Source organism: Dipodomys spectabilis, unplaced genomic scaffold (genome assembly GCF_019054845.1).
Source record: "Dipodomys spectabilis isolate Male_0828 unplaced genomic scaffold, ASM1905484v1 ptg000257l, whole genome shotgun sequence".
Taxonomy (NCBI): Eukaryota; Metazoa; Chordata; class Mammalia; order Rodentia; family Heteromyidae; genus Dipodomys; species Dipodomys spectabilis.
The window spans coordinates 1,398,694-1,418,369 of record NW_024870934.1 but is presented as its reverse complement, the minus strand read 5'-3'; the positions used below and the strand labels follow the sequence as shown (position 1 = coordinate 1,418,369).

Sequence of the window (19,676 nt, the reverse complement as noted above, 5' to 3'; positions counted from 1 at the left end):
TCATGACAGGGGCAGTGTGAGGTCATGACAGGGGCAGTGTGACGTCATGACAGGGGCAGTGTGACATCATGACAGGGGCAGTGTGACGTCATGACAGGGGGCGGTGTGACGTCATGACAGGGGCAGTGTGGCGTCATGACAGGGGCAGTGTGACGTCATGACGGGGCAGTGTGACGTCATGACAGGGGCAGTGTGACATCATGACGGGGCAGTGTGACGTCATGACAGGGGGCAGTGTGGCGTCATGACAGGGGGCAGTGTGACGTCATGACAGGGGCAGTGTGGCGTCATGACAGGGGCAGTGTGGCGTCATGACAGGGACAGTGTGACATCATGACAGGGGCAGTGTGACATCATGACACGGGCAGTGTGACATCATGACAGGGGGCAGTGTGACATCATGACAGGGGGCAGTGTGACATCATGACAGGGGCAGTGTGACGTCATGACAGGGGGCAGTGTGACGTCATGACAGGGGGCAGTGTGACGTCATGACAGGGGCAGTGTGGCATCATGACAGGGGCAGTGTGACATCATGACACGGGCAGTGTGACATCATGACAGGGGACAGTGTGACGTCATGACAGGGGCAGTGTGACATCATGACAGGGGCAGTGTGACGTCATGACAGGGGCAGTGTGGCGTCATGACAGGGGCAGTGTGGCGTCATGACAGGGACAGTGCGGCGTCATGACAGGGGGCAGTGTGACGTCATGACAGGGGCCGTGTGACGTCATGACAGGGGCAGTGTGGCGTCATGACAGGGGGCAGTGTGACGTCATGACAGGGGCAGTGTGGCGTCATGACAGGGGCAGTGTGGCGTCATGACAGGGACAGTGTGACATCATGACAGGGGCAGTGTGACATCATGACACGGGCAGTGTGACATCATGACAGGGGGCAGTGTGACATCATGACAGGGGGCAGTGTGACATCATGACAGGGGCAGTGTGACGTCATGACAGGGGGCAGTGTGACGTCATGACAGGGGGCAGTGTGACGTCATGACAGGGGCAGTGTGGCATCATGACAGGGGCAGTGTGACATCATGACACGGGCAGTGTGACATCATGACAGGGGACAGTGTGACGTCATGACAGGGGCAGTGTGACATCATGACAGGGGCAGTGTGACGTCATGACAGGGGCAGTGTGGCGTCATGACAGGGGCAGTGTGGCGTCATGACAGGGACAGTGTGACGTCATGACAGGGACAGTGTGACGTCATGACAGGGGCATGTGACATCATGACAGGGACAGTGTGACGTCATGACGGGGCAGTGTGACATCATGACAGGGGCAGTGTGACATCATGACAGGGGCAGTGTGGCGTCATGACGGGGCAGTGTGACATCATGACAGGGGCAGTGTGACGTCATGACAGGGGCAGTGTGACGTCATGACAGGGGCAGTGTGGCGTCATGACAGGGGCAGTGTGACATCATGACAGGGGCAGTGTGGCGTCATGACGGGGCAGTGTGACGTCATGACAGGGGCAGTGTGACGTCATGACGGGGCAGTGTGGCGTCATGACGGGGCAGTGTGACGTCATGACAGGGGCAGTGTGACATCATGACAGGGGCAGTGTGACGTCATGACGGGCAGTGTGACGTCATGACAGGGGCAGTGTGACGTCATGACAGGGGCAGTGTGGCATCATGACAGGGGCAGTGTGACATCATGACAGGGGCAGTGTGGCGTCATGACAGGGGCAGTGTGACGTCATGACGGGGCAGTGTGGCGTCATGACGGGGCAGTGTGACGTCATGACAGGGACAGTGTGACGTCATGACAGGGGCATGTGACATCATGACATGGACAGTGTGACGTCATGACGGGGCAGTGTGACATCATGACAGGGGCAGTGTGACGTCATGACGGGGCAGTGTGACATCATGACAGGGACAGTGTGACGTCATGACAGGGACAGTGTGACGTCATGACAGGGGCATGTGACATCATGACAGGGACAGTGTGACGTCATGACGGGGCAGTGTGACATCATGACAGGGGCAGTGTGACATCATGACAGGGGCAGTGTGGCGTCATGACAGGGGCAGTGTGACGTCATGACAGGGGGCAGTGTGACGTCATGACGGGGCAGTGTGGCGTCATGACGGGGCAGTGTGACGTCATGACAGGGGCAGTGTGGCATCATGACAGGGACAGTGTGACGTCATGACAGGGGCAGTGTGACGTCATGACAGGGGCAGTGTGACGTCATGACAGGGGCAGTGCGGCGTCATGACAGGGACAGTGTGACATCATGACAGGGACAGTGTGACGTCATGACAGGGGCAGTGTGACGTCATGACAGGGACAGTGTGACGTCATGACAGGGGGCAGTGTGACATCATGACAGGGGCAGTGTGACGTCATGATAGGGGCAGTGTGGCATCATGACAGGGGCAGTGTGGCGTCATGACAGGGGCAGTGTGACATCATGACAGGGGCGGTGTGACGTCATGACAGGGGGCGGTGTGACATCATGACAGGGGCAGTGTGACGTCATGACGGGGCAGTGTGACGTCATGACAGGGGCAGTGTGGCATCATGACAGGGACAGTGTGACGTCATGACGGGGCAGTGTGACATCATGACAGGGGCAGTGTGACGTCATGACGGGGCAGTGTGACATCATGACAGGGGCAGTGTGACGTCATGACGGGGCAGTGTGACGTCATGACAGGGGCAGTGTGACGTCATGACAGGGGCAGTGTGACATCATGACGGGGCAGTGTGACGTCATGACAGGGGCAGTGTGGCGTCATGACGGGGCAGTGTGACATCATGACAGGGGCAGTGTGACATCATGACAGGGGGCAGTGTGACATCATGACAGGGGGCAGTGTGACATCATGACAGGGGGCAGTGTGGCGTCATGACAGGGACAGTGTGACGTCATGACAGGGGCAGTGTGGCATCATGACAGGGGCAGTGTGACGTCATGACAGGGGCAGTGTGAGGTCATGACAGGGGCAGTGTGACATCATGACAGGGGGCAGTGTGGCGTCATGACAGGGGCAGTGTGGCGTCATGACAGGGGGCAGTGTGACGTCATGACAGGGGGCAGTGTGACGTCATGACAGGGGCAGTGTGACGTCATGACAGGGGCAGTGTGAGGTCATGACAGGGGCAGTGTGACATCATGACAGGGACAGTGTGACGTCATGACAGGGGCAGTGTGACATCATGACAGGGACAGTGTGACATCATGACAGGGGCAGTGTGGCATCATGACAGGGGCAGTGTGACGTCATGACAGGGGCAGTGTGAGGTCATGACAGGGGCAGTGTGACATCATGACAGGGGCAGTGTGACGTCATGACAGGGGCGGTGTGACGTCATGACAGGGGGCAGTGTGAGGTCATGACAGGGGCAGTGTGACATCATGACAGGGGCTGTGTGACATCATGACAGGGGCAGTGTGACGTCATGACAGGGGCAGTGTGACGTCATGACAGGGGCGGTGTGACGTCATGACAGGGGGCAGTGTGAGGTCATGACAGGGGCAGTGCGACGTCATGACAGGGGCAGTGTGACGTCATGACAGGGGCAGTGTGACATCATGACAGGGGCAGTGTGACATCATGACAGGGGCAGTGTGACGTCATGATAGGGGCAGTGTGGCATCATGACAGGGGCAGTGTGGCGTCATGACAGGGGCAGTGTGACATCATGACAGGGGCGGTGTGACGTCATGACAGGGGGCGGTGTGACATCATGACAGGGGCAGTGTGACGTCATGACAGGGGCAGTGTGACATCATTACAGGGGCGGTGTGACGTCATGACAGGGGCAGTGTGACGTCATGACAGGGGCGGTGTGACGTCATGACAGGGGCAGTGTGACATCATGACAGGGGGCAGTGTGACGTCATGACAGGGGCCGGTGTGACGTCATGACAGGGGGCGGTGTGACGTCATGACAGGGGCAGTGTGACATCATGACAGGGGCAGTGTGACGTCATGACAGGGGACAGTGTGACATCATGACAGGGGCAGTGTGACGTCATGACAGGGGCAGTGTGACGTCATGACAGGGGGCAGTGTGATGTCATGACAGGGGCAGTGTGACATCATGACAGGGACAGTGTGACATCATGACAGGGGCAGTGTGACGTCATGACAGGGGACAGTGTGACATCATGACAGGGACAGTGTGACATCATGACAGGGGCAGTGTGACATCATGACAGGGGCAGTGTGACATCATGACAGGGGCAGTGTGACATCATGACAGGGGCAGTGTGACGTCATGACGGGGCAGTGTGACGTCATGACAGGGGCAGTGTGGCATCATGACAGGGGCAGTGTGGCGTCATGACAGGGGCAGTGTGACGTCATGACAGGGGCAGTGTGACGTCATGACAGGGGGCAGTGTGACGTCATGACAGGGACAGTGTGACGTCATGACAGGGGCAGTGTGAGGTCATGACAGGGGGCGGTGTGACGTCATGACAGGGGCTGTGTGACATCATGACAGGGGACAGTGTGACATCATGACAGGGGCAGTGTGACGTCATGACAGGGGGCAGTGTGACGTCATGACAGGGGCAGTGTGACGTCATGACAGGGGGCAGTGTGACGTCATGACAGGGGCAGTGTGGCGTCATGACAGGGGCAGTGTGACATCATGACAGGGACAGTGTGACATCATGACAGGGGCAGTGTGAGGTCATGACAGGGGCAGTGTGAGGTCATGACAGGGGCAGTGTGACGTCATGACAGGGACAGTGTGACATCATGACGGGGCAGTGTGACGTCATGACAGGGGCAGTGTGACATCATGACAGGGGCAGTGTGACATCATGACAGGGGCAGTGTGAGGTCATGACAGGGGCAGTGTGAGGTCATGACAGGGGCAGTGTGACGTCATGACAGGGACAGTGTGACATCATGACGGGGCAGTGTGACGTCATGACAGGGGGCAGTGTGACGTCATGACAGGGACAGTGTGACGTCATGACAGGGGCAGTGTGACGTCATGACAGTGGCAGTGTGACATCATGACAGGGGGCAGTGTGACATCATGACAGGGGCAGTGTGACGTCATGACAGGGGACAGTGTGACATCATGACAGGGACAGTGTGACATCATGACAGGGGCAGTGTGACATCATGACAGGGGCAGTGTGACATCATGACAGGGGCAGTGTGACGTCATGACGGGGCAGTGTGACATCATGACAGGGGGCAGTGTGACGTCATGACAGGGGGCAGTGTGACGTCATGACAGGGGCAGTGTGACATCATGACAGGGGCGGTGTGACGTCATGACAGGGGCAGTGTGGCATCATGACAGGGGCAGTGTGGCGTCATGACAGGGGCAGTGTGACGTCATGACAGGGGCAGTGTGACATCATGACAGGGGCAGTGTGACGTCATGACAGGGGCAGTGTGACGTCATGACAGGGGGCAGTGTGACGTCATGACAGGGGCAGTGTGACGTCATGACAGGGGCAGTGTGACATCATGACAGGGGCAGTGTGAGGTCATGACAGGGGGCAGTGTGACGTCATGACAGGGGCAGTGTGGCGTCATGACAGGGGCAGTGTGACATCATGACAGGGACAGTGTGACATCATGACAGGGGCAGTGTGAGGTCATGACAGGGGCAGTGTGACGTCATGACAGGGACAGTGTGACGTCATGACGGGGCAGTGTGACATCATGACAGGGGCAGTGTGACATCATGACAGGGGCAGTGTGACATCATGACAGGGGGCGGTGTGACATCATGACAGGGGGCAGTGTGACGTCATGACAGGGGCAGTGTGACATCATGACAGGGGCAGTGTGACATCATGACAGGGGCAGTGTGACGTCATGACAGGGGGCAGTGTGACATCATGACAGGGGCAGTGTGACGTCATGACAGGGGCAGTGTGACATCATGACAGGGGCAGTGTGACGTCATGACAGGGGGCGGTGTGACATCATGACAGGGGGCAGTGTGACGTCATGACAGGGGCAGTGTGACATCATGACAGGGGCAGTGTGACATCATGACAGGGGCAGTGTGACGTCATGACAGGGGGCAGTGTGACGTCATGACAGGGGCAGTGTGACGTCATGACAGGGGGCAGTGTGACATCATGACAGGGGCAGTGTGGCATCATGACAGGGGCAGTGTGACGTCATGACAGGGGCAGTGTGGCGTCATGACAGGGGCAGTGTGACATCATGACAGGGACAGTGTGACATCATGACAGGGGCAGTGTGAGGTCATGACAGGGGCAGTGTGAGGTCATGACAGGGGCAGTGTGACGTCATGACAGGGACAGTGTGACATCATGACAGGGGCAGTGTGAGGTCATGACAGGGGCAGTGTGAGGTCATGACAGGGGCAGTGTGACGTCATGACAGGGACAGTGTGACATCATGACGGGGCAGTGTGACATCATGACAGGGGGCAGTGTGACGTCATGACAGGGGCAGTGTGACATCATGACAGGGGGCAGTGTGACGTCATGACAGGGGCAGTGTGGCATCATGACATGGGGCAGTGTGACGTCATGACAGGGGCAGTGTGACATCATGACAGGGGCAGTGTGACGTCATGACAGGGGGCGGTGTGACATCATGACAGGGGGCAGTGTGACGTCATGACAGGGGCAGTGTGGCATCATGACAGGGGCAGTGTGACGTCATGACAGGGGCAGTGTGAGGTCATGACAGGGGCAGTGTGACGTCATGACAGGGGCAGTGTGACATCATGACAGGGGGCAGTGTGAGGTCATGATGGGCCAGGCAAAAACTCCTCCTGTTCCTCTGCTCACAGCAGTGTGGTCCTGGCTCCAGGGCTCCCCTCCATCCACCTGCTGGAGGGAGGCCTCACCAAGGTGTGCCGAGTGCCAGCGCTCCACCCAGGCCAGGCCAGGCGCTCCTGGTCCCTGGTCCCACTAATTCCTCCCCAAAGTCACTGTGGGGGCAGGCGCTAGTGTCCCACTGCCAGACCCCCCGCAGCCAGACAGCCGTGCCGGGAGGGTCTGGAAGAGCAGGGAGTCACCACTTGGACAGCAGGAAATGGAGCCGGGCTGCTGGGCCAGGCGCCTGACGTGGGGCCTGCTCCCTCCTGAGGGGCCGGGAGCCCACGTCACAGTGCTGAGACCTGGGCTTTGGGGCTTGAATCAAGAAGGGTCCAGTTAAGGCATCAGATACCATCACAGCCAGTGTCGGGCCGGGTGCGCCCCTCCCCCGTTGATCCTGGTCCCCACTCCTAGAAGCCCTCAAAAGGTGAGATCTCCTTCCTAAGCAGAAGTATTAACAGTATCTGCTCCCTAGAGAGGTTAGTGTGAGAACTAAAACGTGAGCTCTCCAGGTAAAAATAAAAATGCTCCTTTCTACTTCTGGTCTTCACAGATTGTATTCCAAGCAAAAACTCCAAGTCCTTCTGCAGCCTGGGAGCAGGAGCCCAGGTTTTCCACGTCTATCCTTTTCCTCCAGAACTTTCTTTGTGGGGTGCTCAGCCCCCAGCAAGTTACCTGCCCCTCTTTACTTCATGCCAGCTCCCAGGAGCATCTCCCCACTTTGCTAAGGATCCAGAATTCAGCGCAGCAAAGCAGCACAGCTGTGGCTCTGGGATGGGGACACAGAGCTCTCTAGCTGCAGGGCCTGGAGTCCTTGGGGTCCCTTCAAAGGTGAGGAAGCTCCCCACACAGACAAAGCCTGCAACAGTGTTCTGCATGCAGTAGAGCTAGAGGAGTGGAGTTGGGGGAGGTGTGTGGGGCGGGGGTTGAAGGGTGAAGGGCAAGGGCTGGAGGGGCACAGATTCCTGCACCCCAGCCTGTCTTCTCACAGAGTCTTGATCTCTTGGTGAAACCACCAGGCCTAGAGTACAAGTGGGGGTTGTGCCTGCCCGAGGCCTTCCCAGCTTCCAGCCAGACTCCACCCCCACCCTTAATCCCAAGAGACAGCCCAGCCTTCCCCCACCCCCTGAGCCCAGCTGAGCTGAGGGCGATGCCCAGGGCCGCTCTGGTCTTCTGGCCGCTGTGCTATCCCTCCGGGACCTAATGGTGCGGCCAGGAGACCCAAGCCACCCATGAAGGGGGTGGGGACACCCTGCACGCGGGGCCTCGCCTGCCCGAGTCCCAGGGGGTCTTACCTCCCTGACCGCCTTACCGTAGGCTGGGCGCTGGGAGCTGCAGGGCCCCAAGGCCCTCTGGGGCTGGCCCCATGGCCCGTGGGCCCCGTTGGGACTGGTGCTCCGGTAGTACTGATGGCTGGCACGGGGGACACTGTGAGGCTCCCAGGGACGAGAGCGCAGGCTGGCCAGTGGTATACCCAGCCAGTGTGCCCGGTGGGTGCTACATTGCCCGAGCCAGGCCGGCGGTCCGCACAATTGAGCAGATCCTGAGCTCCTCCGGGAGTGCGGAAAGCGACATGCCCCCCCCCCCAGTCCCGCGTGTCCACAGCCCCGCGCGCCGGCGCGGGCCCGGCGGGGAGGGATCGGGGCGCTGGGGCTGCGGACGGACAGAGGGATGGACGGGTGAGGTCCGTGCTCCGAGCCAGCCCGGCCCTCTCCTCGCTCCGCGGGTGGCCCGAGCGACCCCCGCGCCCGTCCCGCCGCCGGCGGCCCGCCCGGGTCACGTGGCACCCCTGCCCAAGCCGGGCGCTGACCCCGCGGCGAGGGAGGGGCGGCCTCCGGGAGGGAGGGGCAGGCGCGCGGGGCGGGGCGCGCGGGGTGGCCGGGCGCCCCAGTCCCCTGCAGAGCCGCCCCGGGCCGGCTCCGGGCCCCGCGCTCCCGACTGACCTCGGCGGGCGCCGCGCCGGCCCTGCCCCGGTGAGTGCCCCGGGCCGGCCCGGCGCCTCGGCCACCGCTCCCCACGCCGCGGCGCGCGCCGCCCCGCGCGAGCAGCCCGACACCCCGGGCCCGGGCCGCGGAGGAGGGGGCCCCGCGGCGGGACGCAGCGCCCGCCGCTCCGGGCCGGCCCTCCCGTCGGCCCCGGGTCCGCCGGGCGCCGCCCGCCGCGCGCGCCGGAGGCCGCACCTGCCGGGCCCCAGGCGGGCGCCACGCGCGCCCCGCGGTGACCGCGACGCCCGCCGCTCTTCCCCGCAGGGCAGGACCGCGCGAGGATGTACCCGCGCCTGGCGCTGGCCGCGAGCCCCGGCCGGGCCCCCTTCGCCGAGCCGGGCGCCTTCCTGCCGGGCGCCGGCGCCCCGATGTTCGCGCCGCCGCGCGCGCCCCCCGCGCTGCCCTACCTGCCGGGCTGCGAGCCGCGCCCGCAGCCGCCCGCGCTCGCCGCGCACGCGGCCTGGGCCCCCGCGGGCCCCGCGGACGCCGCCTTCGGGCCGGGCAGCGCGCAGCCGCCCGGGGCCCCCGCGTTCCCCTTCGCGCACGGCTCCCCGGGCCCCGGCGGCGGCGGCGGGGGCGGCGCGGGGCCCCGGGACGGCGCCGCCTACCCGGGGTCGCTGCTGCCCCGGGAGCCGTACCCGGCGCTGGGGCGGCCCGCGGGCGCCTCGTACCCCACGACCTACCCGGCCTACGGGAGCCCCGACGTGGCTCCGTCCTGGGCCGCCGGACCCCTCGACGGGCTGCACGGCCTGCAGGGCCACCCGGCCGCCCTCGCGGGCCGCAGGGCGGCCTTCGGTGAGTACGGGCTGAGTACGGGCGCGGGCGCGCGGGGCCAAACCCGCTCCCTGCGAAGCGCGCTCCCTCCCCGCGGCCGGCCGCTCTTGGTGGCCTTAGCTCCGGTGGAAGGCTGTGCCCGCGGGGAGGCCGCCTGGCCGGTTTTCTCCTAGCATTACTACAGAGAAGGAGAGGAGAGGAGGAGAAGGGGACAGAGGAAAGGAAGGAAGGAAAGGAAGGAAAGAGAAAGGAAGAAAGGAGAGAGGAAGGAAAGGAGAAAGGAAGGAATGGAAGGAAGGAAGGAGCGAGAGAGCTCGTTCACTTCCGCCTTTTCATCCAACTAAACCCAAAACAGCACGCTCCGTTGTGCCTCTTGGGAGAGTGCGGTTGGGAACTGGTTTTGAGGAAGGTGTAGATGGATACTGGCTTGTTTAAGCAGGCTGCCGGAGAAAACCTGCGTCCAGTCTCAGGCTGGGCTCTGGTGGCTCGGTGGGAGAGCGCGTTCCGGCCTTCCGCTTCAGGCCTGTGGAGCGGGCAATTGCTCCACCCGGTCTCTGAGTATTTTAAGCAGCAGTCTCCACTCCGAGGCCCCCGCCTCTGCTTGAGCCTCCCTGGGCTGGTGGGGGACTTGCTGCTGGTCCCCCGCTTTTTAGCTGCCTTTTGGCTCCCCTGGCCCAGGCGCCCAGCGCAGGCCCATGCCTGGCGCCCACCCCCAGCTGGGTGATGATTGATCCTCACCCCGCCCCCGCCCCGCACCGCTGGCGCCTGGCTGGGCCTGGAGGGGCTGAGCAGCCCTTCACCCTGCTGGTGTGGGTGAAGCTGTGCTGTCCTGTGGTTGTGACCACAACAAAGCTGACAGTAAGGCCACCAGAGCCCTTCTTAGATCTTGTTCTCTCAACCCACCTCCCCTCCACTTTGCAGAGGAGGTGCAGGAGGAGTTAGGGGGCCAGGGAGGGGACATAGTGGCATGGGGCAGTGCCCTTTGGTCCCTTCCCTTCTCCAGGGGAGACATTTCTGCTTCCCAAGCGGGTTAAAACTACAGATGGGTGTGCAGCCCCTGGTTCAGGCCGGGGCCATCTCTAAAGTTCAGTTTATTCACACTCTGGCTACCTTATTAAAGCAGCAACTCTCTCTACGAATAAAAGGAAAAAGGGAAATGAGACAGGCACTGGACAGGCAGGAGGGGTCAGCCCGCAGCCCCCTGGCTCCCGGGAGCCGCCCAGGACGGGACTCACGGGCTGCTCGTCCAGCAGTGTCCGACTTCTTGGAGGAGTTCCCGGGTGAGGGCCGGGAGTGCGTCAACTGCGGGGCCCTGTCCACGCCGCTGTGGCGCCGCGACGGCACCGGCCACTACCTGTGCAACGCTTGCGGCCTCTATCACAAGATGAACGGCGTCAACAGGCCGCTAGTGCGGCCACAGAAGCGGCTGGTGAGTGCTGCCGTGCGCGGGGACTGGGGGGCCGGGGGGGGGACACGGGGTGGCCTGGCTCCCGCAGGCCTCCCCAGAGTGAGGTGGGATTTCATGTCCAGGAGAAAGCCCAGGCAGCCCAAGACCCCTGGCATGGCGGAGGAAGCAGGAAGCAGGCAGGGTCTCTTAATGTGCTCAGCCTGAGCAGCCCCGGAACTTGGGGCCTGCAGTGCTGCCAGGCTGCTCAGCACTCAGCCACAGAGGGCACAGCCTTGTCACTGGGCCGTGATGGCCGCGGGCTGGCCAGTGCCAGGCTGGGGATGGAACCCAGCAGAGATGAGGGGTGCTTTGCTGTGCGTGTTAAGTCCCTAAATGAGAGGATCTTCGGGCCTTCGACCCTGGGGAGCACTCTCCTCCCATACTTTTAGGGGTCTCTGGGAAACCAGGCCTCAGGGGGCTCCCTTCCTTATTGATTGAACTTGTTTTCACTTTCGGTTCCTGCTGGCGTGCGTGCGTGCGTGGGGCTGGGGAGACAAGGGGCCCCCAGGCCCCAGGCAGAGGGGTCAAGAAGCTTTGTGCTGTAGCATCTCACAGGCCAACCCTTAACTCAAGTGTACAAAGGAGCTTTTGAGTTACCGGGTCAGTGGTGGCCCCCGTCGGTCTCCAGCCTGTGCAGGGCTGTTGTGGGCCCAGAGCCCTCTGCTGTAGGGGTGTGAGCCCGAGGCACCTGGTGGGAAGCTGACGGGGCTGGGGTGTAGCCCGCTCTGGTCCTTGGCCGCAACTCGGGGGTACCTTGTGCTGGGGGCCGGCCTGGCTGAGCACGAGGAGGCAGGCAGGAAGCAGGAGCTGGACACACAGACACCAGCCGTCTCTCCCGGGAGGGCTCCCCTACACCCTGTTTCACCCTCCGGTCCCTTCCCCAGGGGATCTGCTCGCATCACTCCCCGTGAGTACCACCTAGTCCGGCTTCCTAGTGACCATCACAGAGAGAAACAGGATTAAAGGGACAGAGAGCTGGCGCAGATCCTGTGAGACTGAACCCCAGACCGCCCGGCATAGCCTCCCCAGGCCGCAGACCTGCCCCCTCGGCTTTGTCCACCTCCCCCCTTGCCATTCCAGTCCCTGACCAGGCACCAGGATGAACCAGCAGGCAGGAGGGTCAGGAGATAGCTATTGTCTCCTCACAGAGATGCGCACGCACGCGCGCACACACACACACGTGCGCGCACACACGCACACACACACACACACACGCACACCACACCCAAAACCCGGGGCCCCAGGCTGAGCGTGGAGGCAGAGGCAGAGCCCAGCCCTGCTCAGGGCTGCCCGAGCCACAGCCCAGGGTGGCAGACTCAGAGCTGCAGGAAGCAGGACGGTTGGGAGCAGTCCCATGCTGTGCTGTAGAGACCTCGGTGGACAGGTGGTGGAGCTGGTGGAAGGTCTTGGCTGGCTTTGGGGTGGAGCTTTGGGAAGGCTTCCTGGGCCAGGCATCCCTGCCCACCTGCCCCTCCCCAGGACCACAGGCCCTGGAGAGTGGAGCGCCCGGCAGCCTGGGATCCAGGCCTAGTCCAGCCCTGGTCATGGAACAGGCTGAGGATGTGTTTGCCAGGCGGGGCCTTTGGGTGCTCCCTGCTCCCCTTTTTTCCCGGGAGAAGCTGGGGTCTCCTTGACTAGCTCTGGGGCCCCACAAAGCTCAGGGAGCTAAGCCCTTGTCCTTGCCCAGGCTTGATATAGATGCCCTGAGAGTCTGAGACCCTGGGCCCCCGGCCCTGGGCTGTGGGTCTGGGCTGGAGCACCTCACCCAGACTTCCCACGGCTGAGCCACACTCACCATAGGGTGTGGCCAGACCCCTGCTCAGCAGAAACCTGTCCTGGATGATGATAAGTATTGTAGGCATGTCACCAAGAAGAACACGGGAAAGGGACAAAAAGCCGCTCTGCGTCCCTCTCCCCTCCTCCACCCTCCACCCCACCCCTCCCCCGCACCAAGGCTCCCTGGCTTTCCTGCATGCCTCATACCTTAGACCTGGGATCTGTGGGGACAAGCACCACAGTGGCCCTGGGACCCCCCACACCCCTCTGCTGTGCAGTGCACCCCCCTCTCCATGCGCAGACAAGGCCCACTGCCCTGAGCACCAGAGCCTCGGCTGCAGCCCAGAGCCCACCAGCCACGGCCAGAGCGGGCAGCAGGTGTGCAGCCCAAGGCTCACTCTAGTGCCAGCTCCAGTGTCACGAGGGCCAGCAAGTAAGCTTGGCCCCTGACGGCTCGGCCTTCGAGGCTCACTCAGCCCAAGTTCTCCCTGCGCTCCTCGAGACTCACACTGCAAGCCCCCTGGCCCTCAGGCAGCAAGCACAGTGCTTTGCCGGCTAAATGTGTGCTGTGTGCTGAACCGCGGAGACCCCCACCCATGCCCAGGGCCCTGACTGGCTGTGCCCGCCGCTCGTGGAGACCATCCAGGTTCAAAGGAGCCCCTCAATAGCAGAGACCCCCGTGACCCACAGCTTCTGCCCTTGGCGCTCCACCTCTGCTTCCCCCCCCAAGCTGGCCTCCAGCCCGTTCCCTCCACAGTACCACATGGCTGTGCTGCCCACATCCACCCTACCCACCATACTGACTTCTTTTTGTCGGTCATGGGGCTTGAACTTGGGGCCTGGGCACTGTCTCTGAGCTCTTTTGCTCAAGGCTAGTGCTCTACCACTTTGAGCCACAGCGCCACGTCTGGTTTTCTGGTGGTTCATTGGAGGTAAGAGTCTCTCGGACTTTCCTGCCCAGGTTGGCTTTGATCCTCAGATCTGAGCCTCCTGAGTCGCTGGGATTGCAGGCGAGAGCCAGGGTGCCTGCTCACCGTATGGTTTATGTGGAAGCTTCAGATGTACACAAGGCCGGTGCTTGGTAAGGCTCTGGCTTGGATGAGCTGGACGTGAAGAGTAACTTCTTTCAAAAAGAACATCTTAAAAAAAAAAAAAAATAGAAAGGCAGCCAGGAGAGGCCTGGCGTGGGGCGGCCTGAGAGCAGCCAGCCTGGGTGCCCTGTGGACAGATGGCTGCCAGCGGCCTCGTCAGGGTGGGGGTTGGGAGTACGCCCACAGTGCTCAGCAGAGGGGGAAGTTCTACCAGGGCCCCCCTCTGCTCTGGACCCTCAGCACCTCTGAGCCTTAGTTTCCCTCCTAGATGACAGCCGTTGTGAGGTTCAGGAAGAGATAGGTGAGGACACATTTCTGAGACTATTCTATTCCCTCATGCCCTTAACTTTATAGAAGTAAAGCAGTCGCTGTAGAAAGACTCAAAGGTCTCTTCGGACTTTCCTGTCGTCCCCCTCCCCCGCCCCGGGAGCTTTCTGTCCCATGAGCACTGCATGCCTGCACCAGCTCCGTGTGTGCAACAGGCAACTGTGCAGGGCTTGGGGTAACATGCACACGCCCTTGTAGGTGTGCATGTAGGTAGGCATGCGTATGCACACACACGCATGTGTGTCGAAGTGCCTGGGGGCCCAGGCTGGGTCAGGGAGAGAGGGACCTCTGGCTGTGGCTCTCCTCGCTCTAAGGAGACTGCAGGAGGTGGGGGCCGCAGTGGGACCTGCGTGAGTCACATTCAGAACACCCAACAGGTGTGGATTTCAGCTGCGTAAACAGTCCCCAGCTGGGCAGGGGACGGCCTAACAAAGGACTGGCTGCCGATTGTCCCAGTGCGCTGAGGGCCTGGGCCTGCAGCCCTGGCTGAGGCGCCAAGCCTCTCACTGTCAGTGGACTCCTGAGGGTCTCCACAGCCAGGCCAGTCAGCTGGGGACATGGCTGTGTCCATCATGCTCTGTGGGGAGAACAGCCCACCTCATCTGCAGCCTGGGCAGCGGGGACGGACGTGGTCAGGGTGTGGTCCAGGGCCAGGCAGAGGAGAGGCAGAGCTGTACTGGGGACGTGGCTGGGCAGGTGGCTGGGCCTGGGGCGGCAGCAGCTCCAGCCTTGTTGCCGAGGTCTGTGTGTTTGGGGTGTTTTCCCCCGTGGGAGCACTGGGGCTTAAACTCAGGGCCCTGGTCTCACTTGGCTCAAGGCCGTGCTCTGCCATTTGAGCTGTAGCTCCACTTCTGCCCTTTAGTTGGTTAATTAGAGGTAGGATTGCTCATATTTTTCTGCCTAGGCTGGCTTCAAACAACGATCCTCAGATCTCAGCCTCAGTAGCTAGGATTATAGCATGAGCCACCAACATCTTGCTAGGTCTAGATCCCAGAGTCCCAGCAGACCCATGGCTCAGGATCCTGGAGGCCGCAGTGCTGGGAGGTCTGGGGGCTCTGGTGGGATTGGGCACAGGGGTCAGTCTTTGCTGGGAGCCACGGGCCGGGTGGGCACACAGCACCTCTGCATGGCTTGGTACCCTGTCCAGGGGGCAGTGCACACAAAGGTAGAATAGAGGCTGAGAGCAGAGACCTGACACCATCTACCCCCAAACTACCCACCACCTACTGCCGCCCACCACAACCTACCCCAGTCCACCACCATGCACCCCCACCCACCACCACCTACCCCCCCATCAACCTCCCTCTACCCCCATCCACCACGACCTACCCCTTACCACTACACCCATCCACCACCACCTACCCCATCCACCACCTACCCCATCCACCACCACCTACCCCATCCACCACCTACCCCATCCACTACCTACCCCATCCACCACCACCTACCCCATCCACCACCACCTACCCCATCCACCACCTACCCCATCCACCACCACCTACCCCATCCACCACCACCTACCCCCCATCAACCTCCCTCTACCCCCACCCACCACCACCTACCCCCCCATCAACCTCCCTCTACCCCCATCCACCACGACCTACCCCTTACCACTACACCCATCCACCACCACCTACCCCATCCACCACCACCTACCCCATCCACCACCTACCCCATCCACCACCACCTACCCCATCCACCACCTACCCCATCCACTACCTACCCCATCCACCACCACCTACCCCATCCACCACCTACCCCATCCACCACCACCTACCCCATCCACCACCTACCCCATCCACCACCACCCTGTCCACCACCACCTACCCTCATCTACCACCACCTACACCATCCACCACCACCCCGTCCACTGGTTGCTGGGGACAGAGGCCTGGCCCCATCCACTGGGGAGCTAGGGAGAGTGTTCCCAGGGAACAGCAAGCCGTGAGCTTGCCCTTGGGTCTGGCCTCTGGAAGGGGCCTGTGGCTTTGGGGTTCTACTCCCCCATATGGTATGTGTGGAAGCAGAACCCCAAAGCCACAGGCCCCTTCCAGGCCCCCACCCAGCCATGCAGGGTAGGTGAAAGGCCAGAAAAATGACAGCCACATGTCTGTGTCTTCATGGCTGGGGCGCCACAGCCCACTGTGGAAGGCCCACGCGCCTTTACCAGCGGGAAGCAGAGACAGAGAGGCGGAGGGACCTGTCCTGGGCTGGAGGGCTTAGAGGAGCAGGGAGACCATGTCCTCAGCCGGTCAGAGGCAGGACTGGCAACCTCATGGACTCTAAATGCCCCACCCGCCCTGGTGTGGAGCCCCTTTAGCTGCCAGTCAGTCCTGAGTCTAGCTTCCGTGCTTTCCGCTGCAGTCAGCATTCGCTGCTCACAGGGGCAGCCAGCCCCTCCCCAGCCCCGAGCCCAGGCGCCGCGGTCCCTGGCCGGGGTTCACACTGGCTCCATCACTACAGTCCTCCTCCCGCCGCAGTGGCCTCTGCTGCTCCAACTGCCACACGGCCACCACCACGCTCTGGCGGCGCAACGCGGAGGGCGAGCCGGTGTGCAACGCCTGCGGCCTCTACATGAAGCTGCACGGGGTGAGTGGGCGCCAGCGCGTCCCTGGTGGGCGCCTGGGGGCCGGGGGCAGGCAGGTGGCTGAGGGCTGCTGGGTGCCTGGCGGGCTCCCAGGGGCGGGGGGCAGGCAGGTGGCTGAGGGCTGCTGGGTGCCTGGCGGGGGGGCAGGCAGGTGGCTGAGGGCTGCTGGGTGCCTGGCGGGGGGGCAGGCAGGTGGCTGAGGGCTGCTGGGTGCCTGGCGGGGGGCTGAGGGCTGCTGGGTGCCTGGCAGGGGGCAGGCAGGTGGCTGAGGGCTGCTGGGTGCCTGGCGGGGGGCTGAGGGCTGCTGGGTGCCTGGCAGGGGGCAGGCAGGTGGCTGAGGGCTGCTGGGTGCCTGGCGGGCGCCCGGGGGCAGAGGAGCAGGCAGGTGGCTAAGGGCTGCTGGGTGCCTGGCGGGCTCCCAGGGGCGGGGGGCAGGCAGGTGGCTGAGGGCTGCTGGGTGCCTGGCGGGGGGCAGGCAGGTGGCTGAGGGCTACTGGGTGCCTGGCCGAGGTGGCTGTGCACCTGTTGACAGCAGGCACTGCCCCGCCCACCGTGCAGACAGACACAGCCATGCCACCTGGCAGCCCCGGACACCCTGGTCTGTCCCTGTGACACCCCCTGTGCCCGAGCCCACGTGGCCCCAGAGGTGACACTGAGCAGATAGGGCTGTTCAGGATGGGCCAGGCCCAGGAGTCCAGGAGGACCCGTTCTGGGGGAGGGGGCCCCAGGGGTAAGCATGGACTAAGTGAGCAGACTCCCCCTACCCCACATTCCTTCCAGGTGCCACGGCCACTGGCAATGAAAAAAGAAAGTATTCAGACGCGGAAACGGAAGCCCAAGAACACAGCCAAGACCAAGGGCTCCTCAGGTGTGGAGTGCGTGGCGTCCGGCCTTCGGGGGGGGCCTTGGCTAGCTGTGGTGAGTGGGGTGAGCACAGTGGAGGAAGCCACGCCAGCCCCCACCCCGGGCTTGCTGTGTGATCCCAAGGAGTCTCCAAACCTCCCTGGGCCACGTGGCAGGAAGTGTGGCCAGATCTGGCATCTGCTTTCTGTGAGTACCCCCACCCCCTTCCTCCCAGGATCCACAGCGAACATGACAGCTTCCCCGTCTGCCGTCCCCAGCACAGACAGCTCAGCCGCCACTTTGAAAACAGAGGCCAGCCTGGCGTCCCCCACGTGTTCCGGGCCCAGCATGACCTCCCAGGTAACAAGGACCTGTGGCCGGGCCCCAGAGAACCCTGGCTGACTTCTTGGCCAACCCAGGCCTGGTGGGAACCCCAGGGGCCCTTCCTGGAGTTAGCCTCAGCCACCAGTGTGGCGCCCTTCCCACGAGCCTGCTGCGGCTGCAGCCAGAGCCCCGTGTGGAGGCTCACCGCGCTGGGATGCCAGTGCAACCTCTGCATTCTAACACCCGGTCCTCCCTGCAGGCATCCGGCCAGGTGGAGGACCCCCTGGCCCCCAGCCACCTGGAGTTCAAGTTTGAGCCCGAGGACTTTGCCTTCCCATCCACAGCCCTGGGCCCTCAGGACGGCCTTGGAGGGGCCCCGCGCCAGGACGCCTGGTGTGCTCTGGCCTTGGCCTAGGACCCCGTCAAACTAGCACTGGTGCAGCATCCCCAGAGCAGCCCACATCCACCCCTGCACCTGCCTCACTCCAGCACAGCAGAGACCACCAGGCCCACGGGAGAGCCAACCTCCCAAAGGAGCCACAAGTTCCACAGCGTGGCACTTTGTGAACTAACCAGAGCAAGAAGATGGTTGAGGAAAGGGCTTGCGGCCCACATGGACAGCTAGGGGCTCCCCAAGCCCTGCAGAAGCCTCTCTGCTGCCCTCAGCCACTTGAACTCTTGCTCCCGCTCACCATCCACACTGTTCCAGGTTGTGGTAGGTGTCCAAGCAAAACAAAACCCGAGGCAAGGAAGGCAACAAGGTGAGGGGTGGACACAGGCCTCCTCGAACCCCAAGGTCCCCACGTTGGCTGGAGGGAGCCATGGTGCAGAGTGCTGGCCCTTCAAAGGGTCAGGAGGGCCAGGCATGTGTGCAGGTTGCACACAGAACTGGACATCACCCTCAAGGGAACGCCGTCCACCTTGCAATCATCATGAACTTGTGTATTTATTTCGATGTTTATTCCAGAGAAGGCCGTGAAGGGCCTTGTTCTGATAGAACCCTTTTGCCGTGACCATTGCTGGCAGGTAGCAGAAAGCATCTGCAGGCCTTGTTGAGCCCCACGCAGAGTTTGGGGGTTGCAGTGGAGGTGGCAGGGCCTCAGAGCTAGCTCAGCTGGGACTGTCAGTCAGGCTGCTTTCCCAGCAGACCCCTCCCGCAGCAGCCTGGTCCTCCAGCTCTGTCTCTGGGCTGGAGCTTAGCTGCGGAGGACCTGATGCCGGGGATGCGGAGGGAGGGGAGGAAAGGGGGCGTCCTTGGGGGCTACACCCATTGATTGCTAACTTTCTCCAGCAGGACATGATTGTCCAAGGGAGCCAGAAACATGGACTTTTAAAATGTGATGCCTTCTACAGTGCTTTAAAACAAAAACAAACAATTCCGTCACCATGATTTTAGCAATCTTTTGAATACTGCCATCCCACGATAGCACAGCGGCAAGCCGGCCCCTAGTGCACCTCCCATTTAGAGCCACACGTTCAGCTCAGTCTCGGGATAGGACCTTTGTGGGGAGAGCGGCTCCCCGTGGGGCCTGAGGCCCGGAGGGCGCGCTGCGAGGGGCTGCGGTCAGCCTCCAGGTGCCCTGCATGAGGTCCTGGGCTCAGGGCAGGAAGCCGGTCTGGCCTCCGCCCTCTGCGGCCACCAGCCTGGGCGCTGTGCACAGGCACAGCTCTTGCTGCGGTTTGCTGAGGCCCATTCACGAGTGATGAGGCCA

At 62.5% G+C, this 19,676-nt stretch overlaps 1 protein-coding gene across 1 annotated transcript; it reads left to right on the top strand.

Moving 5' to 3' along the window:
- The first annotated feature begins 9,076 nt into the window (after positions 1-9,076).
- On the top strand, positions 9,077-19,179 carry Gata5 (GATA binding protein 5). Its single transcript, XM_042699539.1, has 6 exons — positions 9,077-9,590; positions 10,823-10,998; positions 16,674-16,799; positions 17,578-17,665; positions 17,876-18,000; positions 18,224-19,179. The coding sequence occupies exons 1-6, from the start codon at positions 9,077-9,079 to the stop codon at positions 18,377-18,379; spliced, it is 1,185 nt and encodes a 394-aa protein (XP_042555473.1). The 3' UTR covers positions 18,380-19,179.
- The last annotated feature ends 497 nt before the right edge of the window (positions 19,180-19,676 follow it).